Below are 23,517 nucleotides of genomic sequence, written 5' to 3' on the forward strand. Positions count from 1 at the left end.
CAGACAATAACCATGGGCAAATAGTATTCTGAACTGAAGTCCGTAAGGAGAGTCCCATAGTCCAGTGCAGAGCCAAGTCTAACCTCTCAAGATGACATTTGGATTTTCAGAAGGCATTTGACAAAGTGCCACACATGAGGCTGCTTAACAGGATAAAATCCTATGGCATTACGGGAAAGATACTGACATGGATTAGAGAAATGGCTGGCAGGCAGGAGGCAGCGAGTGGAAAATAAAGGGGGCCTTTTCTGGTTGGCTGCCAGTGACTAGTGGTGTTTCTCAGGGGTCAGTATTGGGACGCCTATTTTTCACATTGTTTGCCAATGATTTGGATAATGGAGTTGATGGCTTTGTGGCAAAGTTTGCAGATGATGCAAAGATAGGTGGAGGGGTAGGTAGTGCTGAGGAAGCAGTGCAATTGCAGCAGGACTTAGACAGATTGGAAGAATGGGCAAAAAGGTGGCAGATGGAATACAGTGTTGAGAAATGTATGATCATACATTTTGATGAAAGGAAAATTATTGCGGACTATAATCTAAATGGAGAGAAGGTTCAAACATCAGAGGTGCAGGAGGGTCTTGGGAGTCCCCGTGCAAGACTTCCAGAAGATTAATATACAGGCTGAGTCTGGTAAAGAAGGGAAATAAAATGTTGGCATTTATTTCAAGGGGAATAGAATATAAAAACAAGGAGATAATGCTGAGCCTTTGTAAGACACTAATCAAGCTGCACTTGGAGTATTGTCAACAGTTTTGGACTTCATATTTCAGAAAGGATGTGTTGTCATTGGAGAGAGTCCTGAGGAGGTTCACAAGGATGATTCCAGTAATGAAGGGGTTAATATGGGTGGAGTGTTTGGCAGCTTTAGGCCTGAACTCATTGGAATTTAGAAGAATGTGTGAGAATCTCATTGAAATCTACGGAGTGTTGAAAGGACGGAGAGGAAGGAAGTGGAGAGGGGTGATGGGGTATCCAGAACTAGACACAGCCTCAAAATTGATGGGTGACCCTTTAGAACGGAGGTAAGGAGGAATTTTTTTAACCAGAGAGTAGTGAATCTGTGGAATGCTCTGCCAGAGACTGCAGTGGAGGCCAAATTCATGGGTATATTTAAGGTGGAAGTTGATTGTTTCCAGGGCGGTTAGGGCATGAAAGGATATGGTGAGAAGACAGGTGTTTGGGGTTAAGTGGGATCCAGGATGAGCCATGATGGAATGGCGAGGCAAACTTGATGGGCTAAAAGGCCTAATTCTGCTCCTATTTCTTAATGTCGTAGAGCAGCGATCCCTTGTCCTCAAGGCTTAACGTCCTGACCTTTTCAATCTGGCCCGGACCCTAAATCGATGCCCAAACAACGGATTTAATTGCCTTGATGCTCTTTGGGAGCAGGACCCTCCCGCCTCAATTCGATCTGTACCCGACCTTTGAACTTTGAACAGCTCACCGTCCTAGTGATGACATCTCGAGGTGGCAGGGTATTCATTAGGAGAGAAACTGTTACCCAGTCCATCAGTCCGAGCTCTGATGCACCTGTACCTTTTCCTGATGTAGAGGGTCCAAGGGATTGTAGGATGGGTGATAGAGATCCTCAACAATGCTTCCAGCTCTTGGTCATGTTCCACCACTTAGCCATTGTCTATTGCCTCTCATGCTTTGCAGATCAAGAGGGAGTCAGGTGAGAACACACCCGTGCTGTTGGACCAGGACCTGGTGTCGATGTCTGTGCGGGAGCTGAACCACCACCTGCGCGGCCTCTCCAAGGACGAAATCCTGAACCTGAAGCAGCGGCGACGGACCTTGAAGAACCGGGGCTATGCGGCCAGCTGCCGGGTGAAGAGGGTAACTCAGAAAGAAGAGTTGGAGCGCCAGAAGGCCGAGCTGGAGCAGGAGGTGGAGAAGCTGGCAGCGGAGAATGCCGACATGAAGACGGAGCTGGACGCGCTGCGCTCCAAATATGAGGCCCTTCAGAACTTTGCTAGGACGGTGGCGTGTGGAACCATTGCCCCCACGAAGGTCAACACGACCAGTGTGATCACCATTGTGAAGTCCTCCAACCTCTCCCGCTAGCACTGCCTCACCAGGGCCAGATTCAACAAGAGGGCCACTGTCCTCGGGGTGGGGAATTTTCTTTATTTTGGCTTGAAGGTAAGAATTTTGACAACGTCCAAGCCAAGGTTTACAAGGCACAAAAAAAACTCTTCTCTCCTTTCCCCCAGGACGCACAATACCCCAGGAAGCCTTCTTGCGGAATAATTGAGGTGGGGAAGTACTTGTGGGGGTGGGGTTTGGTAGCGTTTTGGGGCGGGTTGGACAAGGGCAATCGCTGGAGAGAGTGGAGTGGCACGCACTTGGGCTGATCACTGTTGTTAGGTGGCAGACCCTACCTAGCCTGCACCCCACAGATAAATCCATCCGGCTTCTGGTCTCCCTCAGCCCAAGTCGAACCATCAAATGTCCAGAAAATCAGAGCAATTGAAAGGAAAAGGCTGGACCTGTACAGCTGACTGGGCAACAGTTGCAAAGGGGGAGGTGATGGTGTGTTTGAAAAGCAGATGAGAGGATCAGTGAAATCCTGGCTCATTGGTAGCCTGAATCCATGAATCCATCTTTTTCCCCCATATCTATTGGTTGATATTGGTACCCTCCCCATCAGAAGGAAGTATGGACCACCCCCTTTGTAGTCTCTGCCCAATCTGCTGTGCCTTTCCGGCACATTCCACCAAAGTATCCCAAGAAGGAGATATCCCACAGAACTAAGCACTGTTTCAATACCAGAACATCTGGATTGCAAAGCACGACGAATGCTAATCACAATAGCTATTTAAGGGAAAACTAAGTTTGAGCTCTAATTTAATGAAGTTGAGAAGTCTCTTCTGCTTATTGATTGTGTTTTAAAGTTCTCTTTTTTTTTACCAACAGCAGTGCCAGGTTTTATTTTGTTGACAGGTGGGTGGTTACCATGGATACTGCCTGGTGCCTGGGCGATATAACACAGGGAAGGTTTTATTACAGATGTATCTTGCCGTTGAATGTCTTGTTCTATTTTCTCATGTGATACCTTTCTTTGTCTTAATTAACGGGACTCTATTTATGGAGTTATATATGTAAAACAGAAAAACCTATATAGATAATTGTGGTTGCTCATTGCGCAAGAGTATTTATGACAGGAAGTGAAAACATCAGTTCTTCAGGGAGTTGAGCCACAAGTGAAGAGGTCAATTTGGGTTGATTCCAGTCAAACACAACTAAAATTGAAAGCTGGGTACATCTCGTGTTTATATGTTCACCGTGGATGGCAGGAAGCTGGGACACATCACAGAAGTAGCTAATTTTAGAGTTTGCGGCCACTTGTGAATTGTTTGGAGCCAGTGCCACAAATGGTGACTGGGTAGCTTTGTATTTTCCTCACGAAGAGGAAAGTAGGGAGATTTTGGGAGAAAGATTTTCTTCTCAGGCATAATTCCAAATTCACTTGCGTCAGGGACCAAGGCTGCCACTGTAGGGGAAGGGTTGGACGGGAACCTGGAACCAGTTGTCATGAGGGAGGAGGAGGGGTGACAGTAGTTAGCACTGCAGTGCTAAGTACTTTGGGGGCAGCATATCGCTATTACAGCACCTGTGATCTGGGCTCAACTCCACAACTCTCTGTAAGGAGTTTGTACGTTCTCCCGGTAGCCGCGTAAGTTTCTTCCAGGTGCTCGTTTCCTCTCACATTCAAAACGCCATATGGGTTAGCAGACTGATTGCTTACATGCACGTAATTGGGCGGTGGGGGCTCACTGGGCCAGAAGGATCTGTCACCCTGCTGCATCTCCAAATAAAATTAAAAGAAATAGCAACTAGGTAAAAATGCACCTGAAAAAATGAAACATTTTTGAGTGGTGAGAAGGCACAGAATATGAGAGGCAGCTACATTGGTAATTGGTTTATTAAGCTCACATATACTGAGATACAGTAAAAAACCTTGTTTTGCCTGCCACCCAGACAGATCTTTAGAGACATCAATGAAGTATGGAAGAAAAAGTAAGAACAGAATGCAGTATAACTATCTCTCCATTGTAATGTTAATTTGGAGCCGTGATATTAATTGGGATGCTGTCCTTGTTGATGGTTTTAGTGTTCTGGGACAATGTTTTAAGTGTGTGAATGTTTCACATGGAGAGGAGAGGTTGCACTCTCTCCTGGATCCTGAAATTCAACTGAGTAGCAGGCGGGGAGTAGTGTAGGAAGGGAACTGAATTCTGAGGCTTGGTGAGGTCAGTACTTGAAACCTCAAGGGCTGGTTGGGGTATAGAGCGAGAAGTTGTGAGCACAAGTACATTCTTAGCCCCTGTCGGAAGAGCCAAAATTCTGATCTGGAAAACATCCAGATGCTAATGCACACCTTCTTTACAGCAGTTGTCCTGGGACAAACCAATAACTAGTACCAGTATTTCTATTTGGATGTAGTGTGCCAAACTTAAGTGAATTTATATGGAACCGAGATCAGCCAAGTAAGGACACCAAAAGATAACAAATTCCTCCCTCACAAACAAGAGAAAATCTGCAGATGCTGGAAATTCAAAGCAACACACGCAAAATGCTGGAGGAACTCAGGTCAGGCAGCATCAATGGAAAAGAGTACAGTCGACATTTTGGACCGAGACCCTTCAGCAGGACTGTACTCTTTTCCATAGATGCTGCCTGGCTTGCTGAATTCCTCCCTCACCAGTTTTTGAAGAAATGTTTCGCACCCTGCTCCTTGTCTAACCTCAGTGTCTATTTTGTGGCCCCTGACATAACAACAAAGCCAAAGTTGGCGGAGGAGATTGGTTAATGCAGAAGTTTATCCTGGCCTGGAGTTGATTGTTTTTATTGCAGAGATTTTGTTAAGTTCAGTTCCATTCAGATAAGCAAATGTGAGTGGGCAGTTCCCTGGACTTAAAATACGACTTCATTCTGCTTGTTTTTTGTCTTTTAGCCCAGTTATGTCCGACCACTGATTGTTGAGCTTTGGAGCAGGGGTCCTGGTCTAAGTTTCCATCTGAGCTGGTCTCACTTGGGATGGTGGAGAGCAGTTGGATCTGGAAGTTGAAATAGAGGGAAATCTGAAGGGTGAAAAGGCAGGGATTCACCTTGGCTCACCGGGGAAACACTTCAGAAACAATGTTGTCAATGCAGATGTTAATATATTTGTTCTTTCTAATTTTCGTGAAGTGTTACTGTAACTTAAGACCATAAGACATTGGAGCAGAATTAGGCTATTTGGCCCAATGAGTCAGCTCCGCCATTTCATCATGGCTGATCCATTTTTCCTCTCAGCCTCAATCTCCTGCCTTCTCCCTGTAACCTTTGATGCCCCGACTAATCAAGAAACTATCAACCTCTGCCTTAAATATACCCAATGGATTGGGCTCCACAGCTGTCTGTGGCAATGACCTCCATAGATTCTCCACTCTTTGGCTAAAGAACTAAAGAAATTTTTCCTTATCTCTTCAAAAGGAATAGTTAGGAGACTGAGCCCTCTGGTCCTAGACTCCCCCATTGTAGGAAATGTCTCTCCATACTCACACTATCTAGGCCTTTCTATATTTGGCAAATTTCAAAGAAATCCCCCTTGTTCTTCTAAACTCTGGCGAGTACAGGTGCAGAGCCATCAAATGCCCCTCATAAAGAGCACAGCAGAAGATTTGCAGCTGTCTGTAACTTAAAGAACATGCTAAACGTTTTCTTCTCCCACCACCCCCACCCTGCTCCACACAGCTTTGTAGAGAGTTGGTAAAATGTTTTGAGCGCCGATGTTCTTTTAGGTGGTGAGTGAGAGCGCAGGATTCCATCCCCTGCTTTCGCTCTTGACTCCATGATTCCTGTGGTGCTTTCAATTAAAAACACATGAGACTGACATTTCTGTAAACAAGAGTTGCAAAGAGAGTCACCTAACCGTGAAGAATGCAGTGACACATGAAAAGTAAACAGCCCTCCGGGTCAAACACTAGCACTCCCAGAGAGAACACAGAGAGGAGCTAACGCCCTATTATTACCCAATGAACAAAGTCCATGAACCCATTAACCGATCATGTCAGACGTGGGTAATGTGACCACAGTGTGGTCCATCGCCAGGAGAGGAGTTATTTGCAGATGAGGCATAAGTGATAAAGGACTTGTGTGAACAACACCATCAAGATTGGAGCTAATTGTACAGGCATACTCCAACCACTGGTCAACTTAAACAGAAGACAGTGCAAATTTTCCAGTTGCCTGTGAATTTGTGTTGATTTAGATGCAGGACATCACTGGGGCTATTTTAGCCTTTCCCACTGTGGTATTTGGCTTACGGGACTGAGAGATTTGAGTGTAACATTAGCAAGATCATGTGTCATACCACAAGACTTGTATTACATCAAGAGACCAGCAGGATAGCAGGAAACTTGTACCCGACGGAAGGAGTGCCTAAAACTAGAGGGCATAAGGTGCAATAGGGTGAGAAGGGATCTGAGAAAAGACGTGTGCTATGCTTACGTAAGGTGTGCGCAAAGTTGTTAAGTGTTGGGGAATGTGTAATAGGGGATGTTGCATTGCAGAGTTAGCAGAAACAATATTGGAAACGTTTTACATGAATCTGGCCAGAAACCAGTGGAGATGTGTTTGTGAAATCCTCCAACTCCACCCTGTTTTATGGTTGTGGGAGATGCAATGAAGAGACACAAAAGAGTCTACAGACACTGGAATCTGGAGCAAATGGAGGAACTCAGTGGGTTAAGTAGAGACTGTGGAGGAAAGTGGAAAGTTGGTCTTTCTTGACTTGAAATAGTCTTGGGTATAGATGAAGTCTCAGCCTAAAATGCCAAGGCTGGAGAATGGGGTTGAGAGGTATAATAAATCGGCCATGAAGGAATGGTGGGGTGGACTCAATGGGCCGAATGGCCTGATACTGCTGTTGTGTCTTCTCATCTCACAAGATGCATAACGCACAGCCTGAGGCAGTTGTGAAGGCAGACGCTCTCACAACATTTAACAAGCATCTAGATGAGTGCTTGAATCACCAAGGTGCAGAAGGATGTGGATCAAGGGCACGTGAAAGCTGGCATAAACATGCTGAGGTGAAAGCCGTTTGATGTTCAATTTAAACATAGATTAAAAGAGATCAGTATCTTGAGGTCTTAACTGTTAGTTACACAATAATGACATCTCCCTAAGTAACACCTCAGTTGGTATTCACAGCTTTAAGAGCAGTGCCGAGGGAATTCTGTGGCATTGGAGGGACTGTCTTTCAGTCTTAGCTTCTGTTCAGGCAAAGAAAAAGGTGGCAGATTATTCTGCTGCTCTGCTAATCAACCAACAAATCCAACTGCCCCATCTCACAGCACTTTGAAAGTCAAAATAAACTGTGAAGACGGGAATTCTGAAATCCGATTTTGCCGGAAAGCAGCTGGTGCTGCGCTTGCCTTTGAGGGCCTCAGATTGGTTGGGACATTCTTTAGCTTGATCCAAGAGTCTGGCAAAGGGGTGAAATTTGTCCTTGATCTATTGAGTCCAAGGTAATGGCAATGCTATGTTTACTTCTGCGGTTCAGCGTAGAAGATTAGCAACAAATTTTTATACTAAATCTCACACTGTTCTGGAAGTAAAGAGCTGCTCTGTTGCACTATGTTCCAGACACTCTAAACTTTTAAAATAAAAAGTGAGCATCAGACCAATCAGTTTGATTCTTTGAACTCCTGGTTAAAGGCCAAAGGAGTTCTAGTAAGATTAGTGCTTCAGAATACTGAAGTCATGAAATCAACACAATGACACATCAACTTTGTGATCTGATTTTTAAAAAAAAATTTGATATTTGGAAGTGATTTTTTGAGCGGATGTACTTGAATGCTAAACAGGATGGACTGGGCAAAATATTATCCTTGGATCAGGATTAGACACCACAGTGTTATGCCTGGCAAAGAAGTCATGTATAAATATGTGGAATTAAGCAGGAAAAATTTTATATTGGAATTCTGTAATTGTTGTGTGTACACCAAAGGGTGAGTGGGTGTGAGGAAGTTATGCAGTTGAGGCGAACTAGGAGGGAAGTAGTAACAGATAAAGATGAGATCAATTAGTTATTCAGGAATGGGGCACATTGGGTAATTTTCTTTATAGGGTGAGGCTGGAGAACGTGGTTGAGAGGGATAATAAATCAGCCATGATTGAATGGTAGAGTAGACCATTCAACCATTCTATGCACTCAACAAACAATCCAGGAACTCTCGAGAGCTGGAAAGCAATAATCGATGTTTCTGACTACATACAATGCTTCTGTGATACCTCTCACACACAGTAGTTGCGTCTTAAAATAGCTAGGGTCACTAGGGTGATACAGTGTATGCTTTAAATTTTTGGAACTGGACAAAGATGGGGTTTGTAAATGCTACTCTTATAAACAAAGAATGTCTTTTATACACTGCATAAACACATAGAATGGAGTACATTATTAAGCAGTGACTATTGCTTTCAGACTATTGGCTGCAGTGATTAAAAAGCCTCCCGGAAAAATGGATGCCGTCAATACCATTTTATTGTTGAGCATCATCATGAGAGCATTGCAATGTTGCTGGAGGTTAATTTCCATAAGATTGCCCCAGCCTTTGCTCTTTCCAGAAACACGTTGTGACCTCTTGGGCATTTTCTTACAGGTCACTTCTTCTCCACCCTGTCTGTCTGTCTGTCTGTCTCTCTCTCTCTCCCCCCTCTCTCTCTGTCCCCCTCCCTCTCTCCTCTCCCCTCCCTCTCTCCTCCCTCCTCCCTCTCTCCCTGTGTCACACCAGTGGTGTGCAGAAGAGCGATTCTGCATGCACAGCACATCAAACCTTGGTGGGCTACAGCAGCTGACAACCACGAGCGTACACTCAGTGGCCACTTTATTCGGTACACTCTCGTACCTAATAAAGTGGTCACTGAGTGTATTAATTCCCTTCATTATTAACTACTTATCCACTTGGCAACTGTGTCCTCACACATCAGTGGTACCTTCATCCTCCCTCACCCTCACTGCAAATTAAATCAAATGCCTGATTTGTTCATGTTGATTCTTCAATGCACCAAGGTGCATTGGTGAATCAAAGTGCTTTCCAAGGGAGGGGAATGGGACATTCAGCCTGCAGATAAAAGAGCTCAGAGACATGGGAGCTATGAAGGTGGGCTTACTTTTGTTTGCTGCCATCCAGACAGATCACGGCGTACATAGATACAGAGGTAGTAAACAGAAAACAACAAAAAAAAAGCCTTCCCTGTTCTGTGGGAGGAGTTTCTACCTCCTCCCCATGTCCTTGTGGGTTTTTTCCAGGAGCTCCTGTTTCCTTCCACATCGCAAACACCTAAGGGTTAGTATGTTTAATTGGGTGGCACCGGCTTGTTGGGCCAGAAGTACCTGTTATCATGCTGTTTCCTTAATAAATAAATAAGAATGCAGAATACAAACATGAGATTCTGTAGATGTTGAAATATTGGACAATACAGACAAAATGCTAGAGGAACTCAGCAGCCAGGCAGCATCCACGGAGAGGAATAAACAAGCCATCATTTGGACCAAGACCTTTCATCAGGACTGGAGAAGAAGGAGGAAGTCCTTTCCAGTTCTGATGAAGGGTCTCAGTCTGAAGTACTGACTGTTTTTTTCCCTCTCCATAGATGCTGCCTGGCTTGCTGAGTTCCCCCAGTGTTTTGGGGTAGAATGCAGAAAACAAGGGTCAAGTTATGTTACAAGAAAGTGCAAGGGTCATGACGTATGTTGATTGAGAGATCAAGAGTTGATCTTTGTTGTATGAGAGGTCAGTTCAGGAAATGTAGATGAGGGTGAATGCAAGTGGAATAGAAGGGGTGGAGGATGTGCAAAAAGGCATTGATCGCAGGACTCAGGTGCTGATTATTATAATGGAAGGGTTTGGAACCACAGGCAAATCGATAAACTTAGTGGAGAGGGAGAACGCTGAATTAATAAGAGGAACGTTTCCTGTTTATTTCCTGGAATTTGCTGCAGTGAGCCCCTCTGCTGGCCAGGGTCAACCATGGATATTGCATCCCAGCTGCCTAATAGTACGCAAGCCAGTAGACAAGCTTCGGCAGTGCAATACGGCAAGCGAGCTGTTGCCCATGTAGCAGGCTACCCCTCTTCACGCAGCTGATGAACCCAAAGCAGTGTCAGAGACGAATACAGTTTGGCATGTCGCAAGAGTTTCCAGTCAGCGTTAAACCCAACATAGGGCTCCAGATCCAGATTTTTTCCTCGGGATTTACTCCAGAAGCCTTCCCCGTGAGTGCCTATAGCTGCAAGGCAGTGGAGGTTTGAGATCAGAGTTTTCCTTCTCCTAGGTGAGCTGTCAGTTGTGCCTGACCAGCACCATCTGCCTGAAGTGACTGGTTTTAAAGTGCATTTGCCCATCCAATTCCCTTTGGATTGGCACTTAAGGAAAATCAGATCAGTACTTAAGGGAAATCAGATCAGTGGATTGTTCTACGTAGGCTGGATGGTATCCTGCCTGTTGATAGAGAAATGTTTTGTGTAAGATTTGTTTTATTTATTTATTTATTGAGATACAATGCAAAATAGGCCCCTCCTGCCCTTCAAGCCATGCCACCCAGCAATCCCCTGACTTAATCCTAGCCTAATCACAAGACAATTTACAATGACCAATTAGCCTACCAACCAGTACATCTTTGGACTGTAGGAGAAAACTGGAGCACCCAGAGGAAATCCATATGTTCACTGGGAGAATGTACAAACTTATTGGATTTAATATTGGTACTGTTGAAATTTTTGAGCTGACTTCATTGAAGGAGAGTCAAAAATTGTCAGAGGGCAGAGAACTAGAAAACAAAACACAGTGTTCCTGGAGAACAGAGGTGATTGCTTGAGAATGGGATGAAGCAGCATGGGTACCACAAGGCCAAAATCAGTGATCTGTTTGATTGAGATGAGATTGACAAACCTGGATGGGGAAGTGTGGCCACAACTATCAAGTGATCCATAAAGCAAGAGACACTTCCCAGATTATCTAGTTCTCTGCCTCTCTTTGGCCTGTAATCTGAAAGGATGAAACACTGGAAGATTTGAGGTGGGGGTTGGGGGACTTTACATTTAGAATGCTCGGCTACAAGTTCATTCTGACAAATAACGCAACTTGCCCACACACACACACGCAGACACACACACACACACACACACAAAAAGGCATAGACTCTATCACACATACCGCCAGTTCAACAGGTGACAAAGAAATTGTCACGACACTGAAAGAACTCAGAAGATCAGTCCAGTCTCAGTGTGAAACATATCAACTGTCCTTCTCCCTCCATAGGTGCTTCCTGAATGTCGGGTTCCTCCAGAACCTTTGTGTGTTGCTTCAGATTTCAGCAGTCTCTTGTGTCTCTAGAAAGTTTGTCATTAGTCCTCCTTGGCTGTGGATTCACCTATTCTTGGGTTTCTTCATGCCCTGCCTTTGTGGGGGATGGAGGAGGGAATTGCTTGCAAATTCCCCCAGCCAAAATAACTCCACTCAAGGGCTCTAAAACCCACACTTGCCACGTTACTAAGTAACATCACCCAGTGGGTTGCTTGAGTTATTTTAACAGCCTTCCCACATCCTGTAAAACATGGGTAGGATATGTGGTTTAACAGTAGCATCCGTCTGTCTATTTTTTTACTATGGTGGTCAGCGCATTACGTCACACAGACACATGCCTCCACAACCTGACATCAGAAGCATGACTGAAACTGCTTAAAAATAAAATGTTCAAATTAATATTGCTTCCAACACCTTTTACTCTAGAACATGCAGGTTTAATTAGAACTTCATGGATAAATGTTATAGACTTTGGGCTCTGGGTTAGGAGATGTTATCTATGGAGGGGATTAAGTTAATTTTTAGGGCCGAGACCATTCATGAAAGATCCCAGCCCGAAACATCAATTGTGTAGTCCTTTCCAGCTCGTTCCGCACTCAAGTGAAGAAGTTCCCCCTCGTGTTCCCCTTAAACATTTCACCTTCCAACTTCAGATCTAGTTTCAACCAACCACAGTGCTCGTATTTATCCTATCTATATGCCTCAATAACAGTTACCACTTTGACCATTCAGTTTGAACCAATTAGCACAGTCCTCACTACCTCAGTGTAGCAACTCCTGATGGAAGGTCATAGCCCAAAACAGCGACTGTGTACTACTCTCCATAGCTGCTGCCTGACTTGCTCAGTTCCTGCAACATTTTGTGAGCATTGCTTAAGATTTCCCACTTCTGTAGAATCTCTTGTGTGTAGCTCCATATTAGCTCCTGGCTTGTAAAGTTGCGGTTGTGCAAGAAATCGTGCAGTTAAACCCAGGGCGGTTATCTACCCAGAATACTTAACTGACAGAGATATTTTTTTTTAACCTCCCACTTCCTGCACCATCTCCAGACCACAAGCACAGATGAATTTGCCTTTGTGGCCCAAAGGAGGAATGACAGTTTTCCTTCTCTCCCATGACTTGGCTTCAGGGGGCCTCAGCAAGCCTCAGGCACTTTCCTCGATCCTCCTCTTGCACTGGCAAGTGTCGCCATCCTCGATAGTCTCCCTTCCTTCTCCCACTCCCCTGGAATGAAAGGGTTTGATGGCTCTGGGCCTGTACTAGCTGAAAATTAAAAGAATTGCGGGGTTGGGGGTCTCATTGAAACCTATCAAATATTGAAAGACTTAGATAGAATGGATATGGAGAGGATGTTTCCTGCGGTTGAGGGGGGAGGGTGGGTCTAGGATCAGAGGGCACAGACTCAGCACAGAGGGGCATCCATTAGAACTGTGATGAGGAGTAATCTCTTCATCCAGAGGGTGGTGAATCTGTTGAAGTTATTACCACAGATGGCTGTGGAGGCCTATTTATTGGGTATATTTAATGCAAAGTTGTTAATTTCTTGATTGGAACGGCAGAGAAGACCCTATGGGCCAAGTGGGCTAGTTCTGTTCCTATGTCTTATCTGCCAAATTTAATTTGAACTTTGAAGCGGCGCTGCAGCACAGCAGCTGCATAGCAACTCCTGGGGCTCGGTTCAATCTGGCCCATCTTGACTCGACACGTTCTCTCCATGACATGGGATTACCGCGAGTTGCTCCAATAACATCCCACATCCTGGGGGGCTTCATTGCCTGACCCTCCGTAAATAGTAACGAGGATGAAAGGGAGGTTGATGGGCATGTAAGTTGAGGAGAGAAGTAAGGGTGGGAAAATGGTACCAATGGATTGCTCTACTGGGAGCTAGCATGGACATAATGGGCCAAATGGTATCTTGCTGTATCATTACAAGTTAATATACCTGCCAAGAGCCTATCTGAAGTTGGGGAGAGAGGAAATAGCGAAGCAATGAAGATTGGATAGAACTATGACTCTTCCCTGAGGAAGGGTCTACATTCTAATTGCAAAGTAATATCTTTTTTTTCTTTAGAAGACACGTGGTATTTATAAACAGAGGTATAATTTATATTTAACCATAACACTGACTAACACACTCATGCTTTCCTTCCTCTGGGAAGGGGTAGTTGGGAGTAAGTTGTATTGTAGGGCTTGTAAAGGACCAGATGGGTATGTTTGAAGACTCCCATGGATATAGTGGTAGTTAGAACAAATTTTTGACTGGTGACTTAAGGCGCTGCTCTGAGAACTGATTTTATTATTTATTGCATAAATTATTTCATTTTTTCTGTCCTATAAAACTTGTTTGTAGATATTAAAGATGTACTTTTTATATTATATGACCATGTCTCTAAAAAAAATCCACATATTTATTTCTTTGTAAAATTAATGTACCTTGATGCATTTATTTTGTATACTGTACCAATAAAGACATTTTTCCATATACAGTGTCTTCATTTTAATTTGGTGCTGTGTGGCAGATTGAGGCAAATTGTCCATTGGTAAGTGTACACTTCCCACAGTTTATGGTGAGCAGTAACTTTCTCACGCTATAAACCATCTGCTGGAGGAACTCAGCAGGTTGAGGAGCACCTGGGGGCGGGGGGGGAAGAATTATCAACATTTTGGGTCAAAACCTGCCATGGATGTCCTGAGGATCATTCGGGAGGCTGAAGATATTATAGATGAAACTTCTGAAGAGCTGGTCACTCCCAGAGTACAACATTCAGACTGTAGATGGGTGACCATCGGGAGAGGCAAGGGGAGTAAGAAGTCAATGCAGGGTTCCCCTGCGGCCATTCCCCTCAGCAACGAGTGTACCTTTTTGGATACTGCTCAGGGAGGATGACCCATCAGGGTACAGCAGTAGCAGCCAGGCTGGTGGCACTGTTGCCGGTGCTGAGTCAGGCAGTGTGGTAGTTATAGAAGACTCAGTAGTCAGGGGGACAGAAAGGAGATTCTGTGGCTGCAGAAGAGACACAGGATGGTGTATTGCTTCCCGGGTGCCAAGGTCCAGGATGTATCGGAGCGGCAGTAGGATATTCTCAAGGGAGAGGGTGAACAGCCAGAGCTCGTGGTGCATATTGGCATCCATGACATAGGCAGAAAAGGGGAAGGAGTCCTACGCAGCGAGTATATAGAGTTAGGATTAAGGCAGAAGAGAAGGTATTAATCTCCGGATTGCTCCTGGTGCCATGGGCTAGAGCAGGCAAGAATGGGGTGGTAGCACAGATTAATGAGTGATTGAGGAGATGGTGCAGGGGACGGGGTTTCAAGTCCTTGGATCATTGGAACGTTTTCTGTGGAAGGGTTGACCTGTACAAGAGGGACCGGTTGCATCTGAGCTGAAGGGAAGCCAATGTCCTGGCTGAGAGGTTCGCTAAAGCGACTTGGGAGACTTTAAACTAGTTTCACAGGGGGCTGGAAACTGGAGTGCCTGGTCAGTAAGGGAAGGATTTGAACCAGAAGGTAGATGTCAGGGAAGGTTGTAGAGTCATAGAAAAGTATAGCACAGAAACAGACACTTGGGGCCATTTAGTCCATGCCAAAACGATTTAAACTGCTACTCCTATTGATCTGCACTGGGATCATAGCCCTCCATACCCATCCAAACCTCTCTGAAATGTTGATATTTAGTTCCCATGCACGACTTGTGCTGGCAGCACATTCTACACTCTCACGACCCTCTTGAGTGAAGAAGTTTCCCCTCATGTTCCCCTTAAACTTCTTTCCTTTCTCCTTTAACCCATGACCTCTGGTTGTAGTCCCACCCAACCTCCAAGGAAAAAGCCTGCTTGCATTTACCCTATCTAAACCCCTCATAATTTTGTATGCCTCTATTAAATCTCCTCTCAATCTTCTTTGTTCTAAAGAATATAATTCTAACCTATTCATTCTTTATAACTCAGGTCCTCCAGACCTGGCAGCCTCCTTGTAAATTTTCTCTATAGCCTTTCAACCTTGTTTACATCCTTCCTGTAGGGCTGACCAAAACTGTACACAATATCCTAATTTGGCCTCACTAACATCTTATACAACTTCAACAATACAGCCCATCTCCTCTACTCAATACATTGATTTATGAAGACCAATGTACTAAAAGCTTTCTTTACGACCCTATCTACTTGTGACACCGCTTTCAATGACTTATTTACCTGTATTCCCAGATCCCTTTGTTCTACCATGTTCTTCAGAGCCCGAACATTCACTGTATAAGACCTGTTCTGGTTGATCCCACCAAAGTACAAAACCTTGCCCAAGTCGGCATAAAGTTCCATCTGTCATTTTTCAGCCCATTTTTCCAGCTGATGCAGAGCCCTCTGCAAGCCTTGATAGTCTTCCTCATTGTCCACGAACCCACAAACTTGGAGTCATCTGCAGATCTGCTGATCTGATTAACTACATTATCATCCAGATCACTGATATAGATGACAAACAACAAAGAGCCCAGCACAGGACTCTAGTCAGAGAGGGAACCCTCTACTACCACTCTCTGGCTTCTCCCACAAAGCAAATGCCTAATCCAATTTACTACCTCATCCTGAATGCTGAGCAACTGAACATTCTTAACCAGCCTCCCATGTTGGACCTTAAAGTCCACGTAGACAACATCCACTGCTTTGCCTTCATCCACCTTCCTCAAAAAACTCCATAAGATTGGTTAGACATGATCTACCACACATGAGACCATGCTGACTGTCATTAATCAGTTTATGTTTATCCAAATACTTATACTGTACATATGGTGAGCTCCATCCCAGCCTGAAATATGTCCAGCTTTATTTTGAAGTCTATTATTACCCAGAGAGAAAAGGCATAACAGTCTAACATGGTTCTGATCTTATAAATTTAAAATCCTAACCATTTCTTCCCTCATCTACACAGCTGAATCAAATACTGATAGAAACATGACTTATTCTCTTTGTTTTATAAACAGTAAAATCTTTACTTAACACAGAGATTTTGTTAAGTAGAATGAGGAGAGGAACAGACTAACAGATGCATTTTTAAAGGAGCCGGTACACTGGCCCAAGATTCTGTCTGTAAATGTTTGTATTTTTTCCTAATAAGGATGTAAAAATAGGGGACAAGCTCTCCTCTACAATCACTCTGAGCACCGGTGCCCCACAAGGCTGTGTACTCAGCCCCCTGCTGTACTCACTGTACACCCATGATTGTGTAGCCAGGTTTCCATCAAACTCAATATATAAGTTTGCTGATGACACAACAATTGTAGGCCGTATCTCGGTTAATGATGAGTTTGAGTACAGAGAACAAATTAAGAACCTGGTGGCATGGTGCAAAGACAATAACCTATCCCTCAATGTCAGCAAGACGAAGGAATTGGTTGTTGACTTCAGAAGGAGTAGAGGACCGCACAACTCAATTTACATCGGTGGTGCGCAAGAGGAACAGGTCAAAAGCTTTAAGTTCCTCAGGGTCAATATCACAAATGACCTGACTTGGTCCAACCAAGCAGAGTTCACTGCCAAGGCGGCCCACCAGCACCTTTACTTCCTGAGAAAACTAAAGAAATTTGGCCTGTCCTCTAAAACCCTCACTAATTTTTATAGATGCACCGTAGAAAGCATTCTTCTAGGGTGCATCACAACCTGGTACGGAAGTTGTCCCATCCAAGACCGAAAGAAGCTGCAGAAGATCGTGAACACGGTGCAGCACATCACATAAACGAATCTTCCATCCTTGGACTCACTTTACACCGCACACTGTCGGAGCAGTGCTGCCAGGATAATCAAGGACACGACCCACCCAGCCAACACACTTTTCATCCCTCTTCCCTCTGGGAGAAGGCTCAGGAGCTTGAAGACTCAAACGGCCAGATTTGAGAACAGCTTCTTTCCAACTGTGGTAAGACTGCTGAATGGATCCTGACCCAGATCTGGGCCGTAACCTCCAAATATCCCCACCTGCCTCTCGGTTTTTTTTGCACTACCTTACTTTCCATTTCTCTATTTTCTATTTATGATTTATAATTTAAATTTCTAATATTTACTATTGATTTGTAATCCAGGGAGCAGGAAGCACAAAATCAAATATCACTGTAATAATTGTACATTCTAGTATCAATTGTTTGGCGACAATAAAGTATAAAGTAAAGTAATAACCCATTCCTTCTGTGCTGAGGCTGTGCCCTCTGGTGCTAGACTCTCCTTCTATTGGAAACATTCCCTCCATTCCACTCTATCTAGTTTAACATTATCAATTTGTTACATTGTGGGTGAGTGTTCAAAGGTTCAGAGGTTTAAAGGTTCATTTATTAAAGTATGTATGCAGTATACAACTCTGAGATTCTGCTTCTCCAGCTAAGCATGAAACAAAGAAAACTATGAAGTCATTTCAAAGAGAAACAGCAAATGCACCCCATCCACACCAAAAAATAACGGCAACATGATCATCAATCCCCGAAACCCCCCTCCTCGCACAAAATGCAACAAGAACATCAGCCCAAAAATCCCCTTAACTCCACATAAAAAACTAAAGAAAATGCAACAAGCACATTGACCACAACTCCCCTTCTCCCACACAAAAATAACCAAGAGAGATCGGGTGACAGCACAGAATATAAAAGCCAGAAGACTGAGAATGTCCACAGTTCATAGTCCAAATCCATAAATGCAGAACCTCGCTAACATCGTCCGACATCATCGAACGAGAGAGACACCACTCGAACGCAGAGGCAGCGCAGGCTCCTTCTCCAGCAGCAGGGTGATCCCATCAGTGATCAAAAGGCAGGTAGTCGGCGCTAAACCCACACTCACCTTCTGTTTTCGCCACAATGGTTCGATCTTCCTCATCACTTTAATTGGCGAATAATAGAAGCTTTAAATGGAGTTGAACATCAGCTCGTGCCTTGTCTTGTAGTTTCTTCACCACGAGGCTCATGCTCACTTCCTGGAATCTTCTCGGAGACAGCAAAGCGCCAGATCACTGTATCAATTTCCAAACTGTAAATCGCAGGCTCTAACAGTTCCAGGAAGTGTTGGGACCGTGGAAGCGTTAACGCAGGCGCCATCTTGACTAGAATGCTAGGTACAAATTAACTGTGGTTCCGGTTTTATAACAATAACTATTCTTCAAAGATGTATAAATGATTTCAAAGCACTTGGGGCAGATGGGGGTGCCGTGAAAGAAGCATTAAAGACACTGAATAAATTCACCACGGTTAGTGAATAAGCAACACTAAAATGCACAACGAAAAAGGATGCAAAAATGCTACTTAACAAAACCAGTGAGCATTTCAGTGGAGTTCAAAGTGCAAATGCAACCCTGAAGAGAAACTGATCAGAGCTCAGTTTGATGTGGGACAGAATACGTGACAGGAGTGACCGATATAAGCAAAATAAACAAACCTAGGGTACCAATTGAGAACGTAACAATTTTTAACTCTGTAGGTGCTGACTCAGGGAAGTAAGGGGTAATGAGGCATCTGTTAGCTGGCCTTGATGCCCTCAGTGAATCAACAGGAGTGGATCCCTTGTTCAGATCAACTGCACATATCAGTCAAAATGTATGCCATAGCTATATGTAGGAGTAGAATTAGGCCATTTGGCCCATCAAGTCTGTTCCGACATTCCATCATGGCTGATCCAATTCCCTCTCAGCCTCAGTCTCCTGCCTTCCCCCTGTATCCCTTCATGCCCTGACTAATCAAAAATCTATCAACCTCTGCCTTAAATATACATAATGACTTGGCCTCCACAGCTGCCTGTGGCAATGAATTCCACAGATTCACCACCCTCTGGCTAAAAAAATTCCTCGTCATCTCTGTTCTAAATGATCATCCCTCTATTCCGAGCAGTGTCTTCTGATCTTAGACTCCACCACCATAGGAAACACTCTTTTCACATCCACTCTGTCTATGCCTTTCAACGTTCAATAGGTTTCAATAGATCTCCACTTATTTTTGTAAATTCCAGTGAGTACAGGCCCAGATCCATCAAACATTCCTGATATGGACAGGAAAGGAATGGAGGGTTATGGGCTGAGCGCAGGTCACTGGGACTAGGTGAGAGTAAGAGTTTGGCACAGACTAGAAGGACAAGATGGCCTGTTTCTGTGCTGCAATTGTTATATGGTTATATGATAAGCCTTTCAATCCCAGAAATATCTTTATGAATCTCCTTTGAATATTCTCTAATGTTAGTCCATCCTTTCTTAGATAATGGGCCCAAAACTGCTCACAATACTCAAAGTAAGGCCTGAGACATTACATCCTTGCCTTTACATCCATCCTTGACATTACATCCTTGCCTTTACAGTATATTCCAGTCCTCTCGAAAGGAACAGTAATATTGCATTTGCCTTCCTCACCACCGACTTAATCTGCAAATTAAACTTTGGGGAACCCTGCATCCTTAACACAACTTGCTTGTCCACCTATCTTCATATTGTTTGCAAACTTGGCCAAAAAGCCATCAATTCCATCATCCAAATCACTGACATATATCATTAAAAAAATGAGCGGTCCCAACACAAACCCCTGTGGAGCACCTCCAGTCGCTGGCAGCCAACCAAAAAAAGAAACCCTTTATTCCCACTGTTTGCCTCCTGCTAATCACCAATGTTCTGCCGATGCTGGAATCTTTCCTGTTATACCATGGGCTCTTAACTTGTTAAGCAGTCTTATGTGTGGCATCTTTCAAAGGCCTTCTGAAAATCCAACCACACAACGTTCACTGATTCTCCTTTGTCTATCCTGCTTGTTATTTCTTCAAAGAATTCCAACAGTTTTGTCAGGCAAGATTTTCCCTTCAGGAAACCATGATGACTTTGGCCTATTTTATCATTTACCTCCAAGTATCCTGAAACCATATCCTTAACAATCGACTCCAACATCTTCCATACCACTGAGGTCAGACTAACTGGCCTATAATTTCCTTTGAAGTCCTGATGCAGTCTCAGCCTGAAATGTCGACTGTTTACTCTTTTCCATAGATGCTGCCTGGCCTGCTGAATTCCTCCAGCATTTTATGTTTAGTTCTTTAATTTCCAGCATCTGCAGATTTTCTCTTGTTTGTAATTTTCTTTCTCCTGCATCTTTCCCTTCTTGAAGAGTGGAGTAACATTTGCAATTTCTCAGTCCTCTGGAACCATATAATAGCCTGTTGATTCTTGAAAGACCATTACTGATGCCTCCACAATTTTTTCAGCTACCTCTTTCAGAACCCTGGGGTAAGGTCCATCTGGTCCAAATGATATCTTTACCTTCAGACCTTTCAGTATCCCAAGCACCTTCTCCCTAGTGATGGCAACTTCACTCACTTCTGCCCCCCTACACTCTTGAACTTCTGGCATACTGCTAGTATCTTCCACAAAGAAAACTGATGCAAAATACCTATTCAGTTCTTCCATTATTTCCTTGTCCCCCATTACTAGCATCATTTTTCATGGGACCAATATCTACACTCACCTCTCCTTTATTGTTTATATATTTGAAGAAACTTGTTATATCATTAGATAACTTACCTTTGTATTCCATCTTTTCCTTGTTTTTTAGTTGCCTTTTCAAATTGCCTTCTGGTCTATTGGTTTTTAAAAGCTTCCCAATTCTCTAAATTCTCACTAACCTTTGCTCTATTACAATATATGCCCTCTCTTTGGTTTTTACGTTGGCTTTGACTCGCTTCTCAGCCACGGTTCCATCATTAGAAAACTCCTCCTTTGGGATGTATCTATCCTGAGCCTTCCAAGTTGCTCCCAGGAACTCCAGCTATTGCTGCTCTGCTGTCAACTCTGCTAGTGTCTCCTTCCAATCAACTTTGGCCAGCTCCTCTCTCATGCCTCTGTAATTCCATTTACTCCACTGTAATACTGATACATCTGACTTTCGCTTCACCTGCTCAAATTGCAGGGCAAATTCTATCATATCTACGCAAAATTCGAACAGAAGAGGAGCGTCCCGCTCCCTCCGGATGAACCAGACCTGGTGGCATCAAGATTCATCGTCACCGAGGAGGACGTTAGAAGGGCCTTCCTGAAGATAAATCCAAGGAAGGCGACGGGCCCAGATGGCGTCCCAGGACGGGTTCTCTGGGCCTGTGCAAGCGAGCTAGCTGGAGTGTTTGCTGACATCTTCAACTGCTCCTTGCTTCAGTCTAAGATCCCCTCATGTTTTAAGAAGGCAACGATAACCTCAGTGCCGAAGAAGAGCAAGGTGGTATGCCTGAATGACTATCGACCTGTGGCTCTGACATCAATTGCTATGAAGTGCTTCAAGAGATTGGTTATGGCACACATCAACCACAGCCTACCGGTCAACCTCGACGCTTCGCATTTCGCCTACCGGAGCAACAGGTCAACGGCAGATGCCATCTCTCTGGCCCCACATTCCTCCTTAGAACATCTGCAGAATAAAGTCGCATACATAAGGCTCCTTTTCAGTGACTACAGCTCTGCCTTTAATACCATCATTCCAAATAAACTGATTCCTAAGCTCCGGAACCTGGGCCTCAGCACTGAGATCTGCAGCTGGATCTTCAACTTCCTCACAGACAGGACCCAGGCTGTAAAAATAGGGGACAAGTTCTCCTCTACAATCACTCTGAGCACCGGTGCCCCACAAAGCTGTGTACTCAGCCCCCTGCTGTACTCACTGTACACCCATGATTGTGTAGCCAAGTTTCCATCAAACTCAATATACAAGTTTGCTGATGACACAACAATTGTAGGCCGTATCTCGGGTAATGATGAGTTTGAGTACAGAGAGGAAGTTAAGAACCTGGTGACATGGTGCGAAGACAATAACCTATCCCTCAACGTCAGCAAAACGAAGGAATTGGTTGTCGACTTCAGAAGGAATAGCGGACCGCACAACCCAACTTACATCGGTGGTGCGTAAGTGGAACAGGTCAAAAGCTTTAAGTTCCTCAGGGTCAATATCACAAATTACCTGACTTGATCCAACCAAGCAGAGTTCACTGCCAAGAAGGCCCACCAGCGCCTTTACTTCCTGAGAAAACTAAAGAAATTTGGCCTGTCCTCTAAAACCCTCACTGATTTTTATGGATGCACCGTAGAAAGCATTCTTCTCGGGTGCATCACAACCTGGGATGGAAGTTGTCCTGTCCAAGATCGAAAGAAGCTTCAGAATATTGTGAACACGGCGCAGCATATCACACAAACCAATCTTCCGTCCTTGGACTCGCTTTACACCGCACACTGTCGGAGCAGTGCTGCCAGGATAATCAAGGACACGACCCACCCAGCCAACACACTTTTCATCCCTCTTCCCTCCGGGAGAAGGCTCAGGAGCTTGAAGACTCGTACGGCCAGATTTGGGAACAGCTTCTTTCCAACTGTGGTAAGACTGCTGAATGGATCCTGACCCGGATCTGGGCCGTACCCTCCAAATATCCGGGCCTGCCTCTCGGTTTTTTTTGCACTACTTTACTTTCCATTCTTCTATTTTCTATTTATAATTTATAATTTAAATTTTTAATATTTACTAATTTTTACTATTTTAATATTTAATATTTGTAATCCAGGGAGCGGGAAGTGCAGAATCAAATATCGCTGTGATGATTGTATGTCCTAGTATCAATTGTTTGGTGACAATAAAGTATAAAGCATTATGATCACTGGTCCCTAAGGGTTGATTTACCTTAAGCTCTCTAATTCCGGTTTGTTGCACAGCATTCAATTGAGCTGAACCACTAGCTCCTCTAAAAGCCGTTCATAGACATTCTGCAAACTCCCACCTGGGATCCAGCAGCAACCAGATTTTCCCAATCTACCTGCATATTTAGAACATAGAATAGTACAGCACAGTACAGGCCCTTCGGCCCACAATGTTGTGCCGACCCTCAAACCCTGCATCCCATATAAGCCCCCACCTTAGATTCCTCCATATACCTGTCTAGTAGTCTCTTAAACTTCACTAGTGTATCTGCCTCCACCACTGACTCAGGCAGTGCATTCCACGCACCAACCAGTCTCTGAGTAAAAAACCTTCCTCTAATATCCCCCTTGAACATCCCACACCTTACCTTAAAGCCATGTCCTCTTGTATTGAGCAGTGGTGCCCTGGGGAAGAGGCGCTGGCTATCCACTCTATCTGTTCCTCTTATTTAAATCCAACATGACTATCATAACATTGTCCTTT

The 23,517-nt window shown here is 44.2% G+C and overlaps 1 protein-coding gene across 2 annotated transcripts in view; it reads left to right on the plus strand.

Annotated features, from left to right (window-relative positions):
* The window catches only part of LOC140204970 (transcription factor MafK-like), an 86,390-nt gene extending 72,549 nt beyond the window's left edge, over nucleotides 1-13,841 (plus strand). For both annotated transcript variants that reach the window (XM_072272010.1, XM_072272011.1), the window contains one exon: nucleotides 1,660-13,841. In XM_072272010.1, the coding sequence (XP_072128111.1) occupies nucleotides 1,660-2,067 (408 nt within the window). In that variant the 3' untranslated portion in view covers nucleotides 2,068-13,841. The remainder of the gene's footprint in view (nucleotides 1-1,659) is intronic.
* The last annotated feature ends 9,676 nt before the right edge of the window (nucleotides 13,842-23,517 follow it).

The sequence above is a fragment of the Mobula birostris genome, chromosome 11, assembly GCF_030028105.1.
Source record: "Mobula birostris isolate sMobBir1 chromosome 11, sMobBir1.hap1, whole genome shotgun sequence".
Classification (NCBI taxonomy): Eukaryota; Metazoa; Chordata; class Chondrichthyes; order Myliobatiformes; family Myliobatidae; genus Mobula; species Mobula birostris.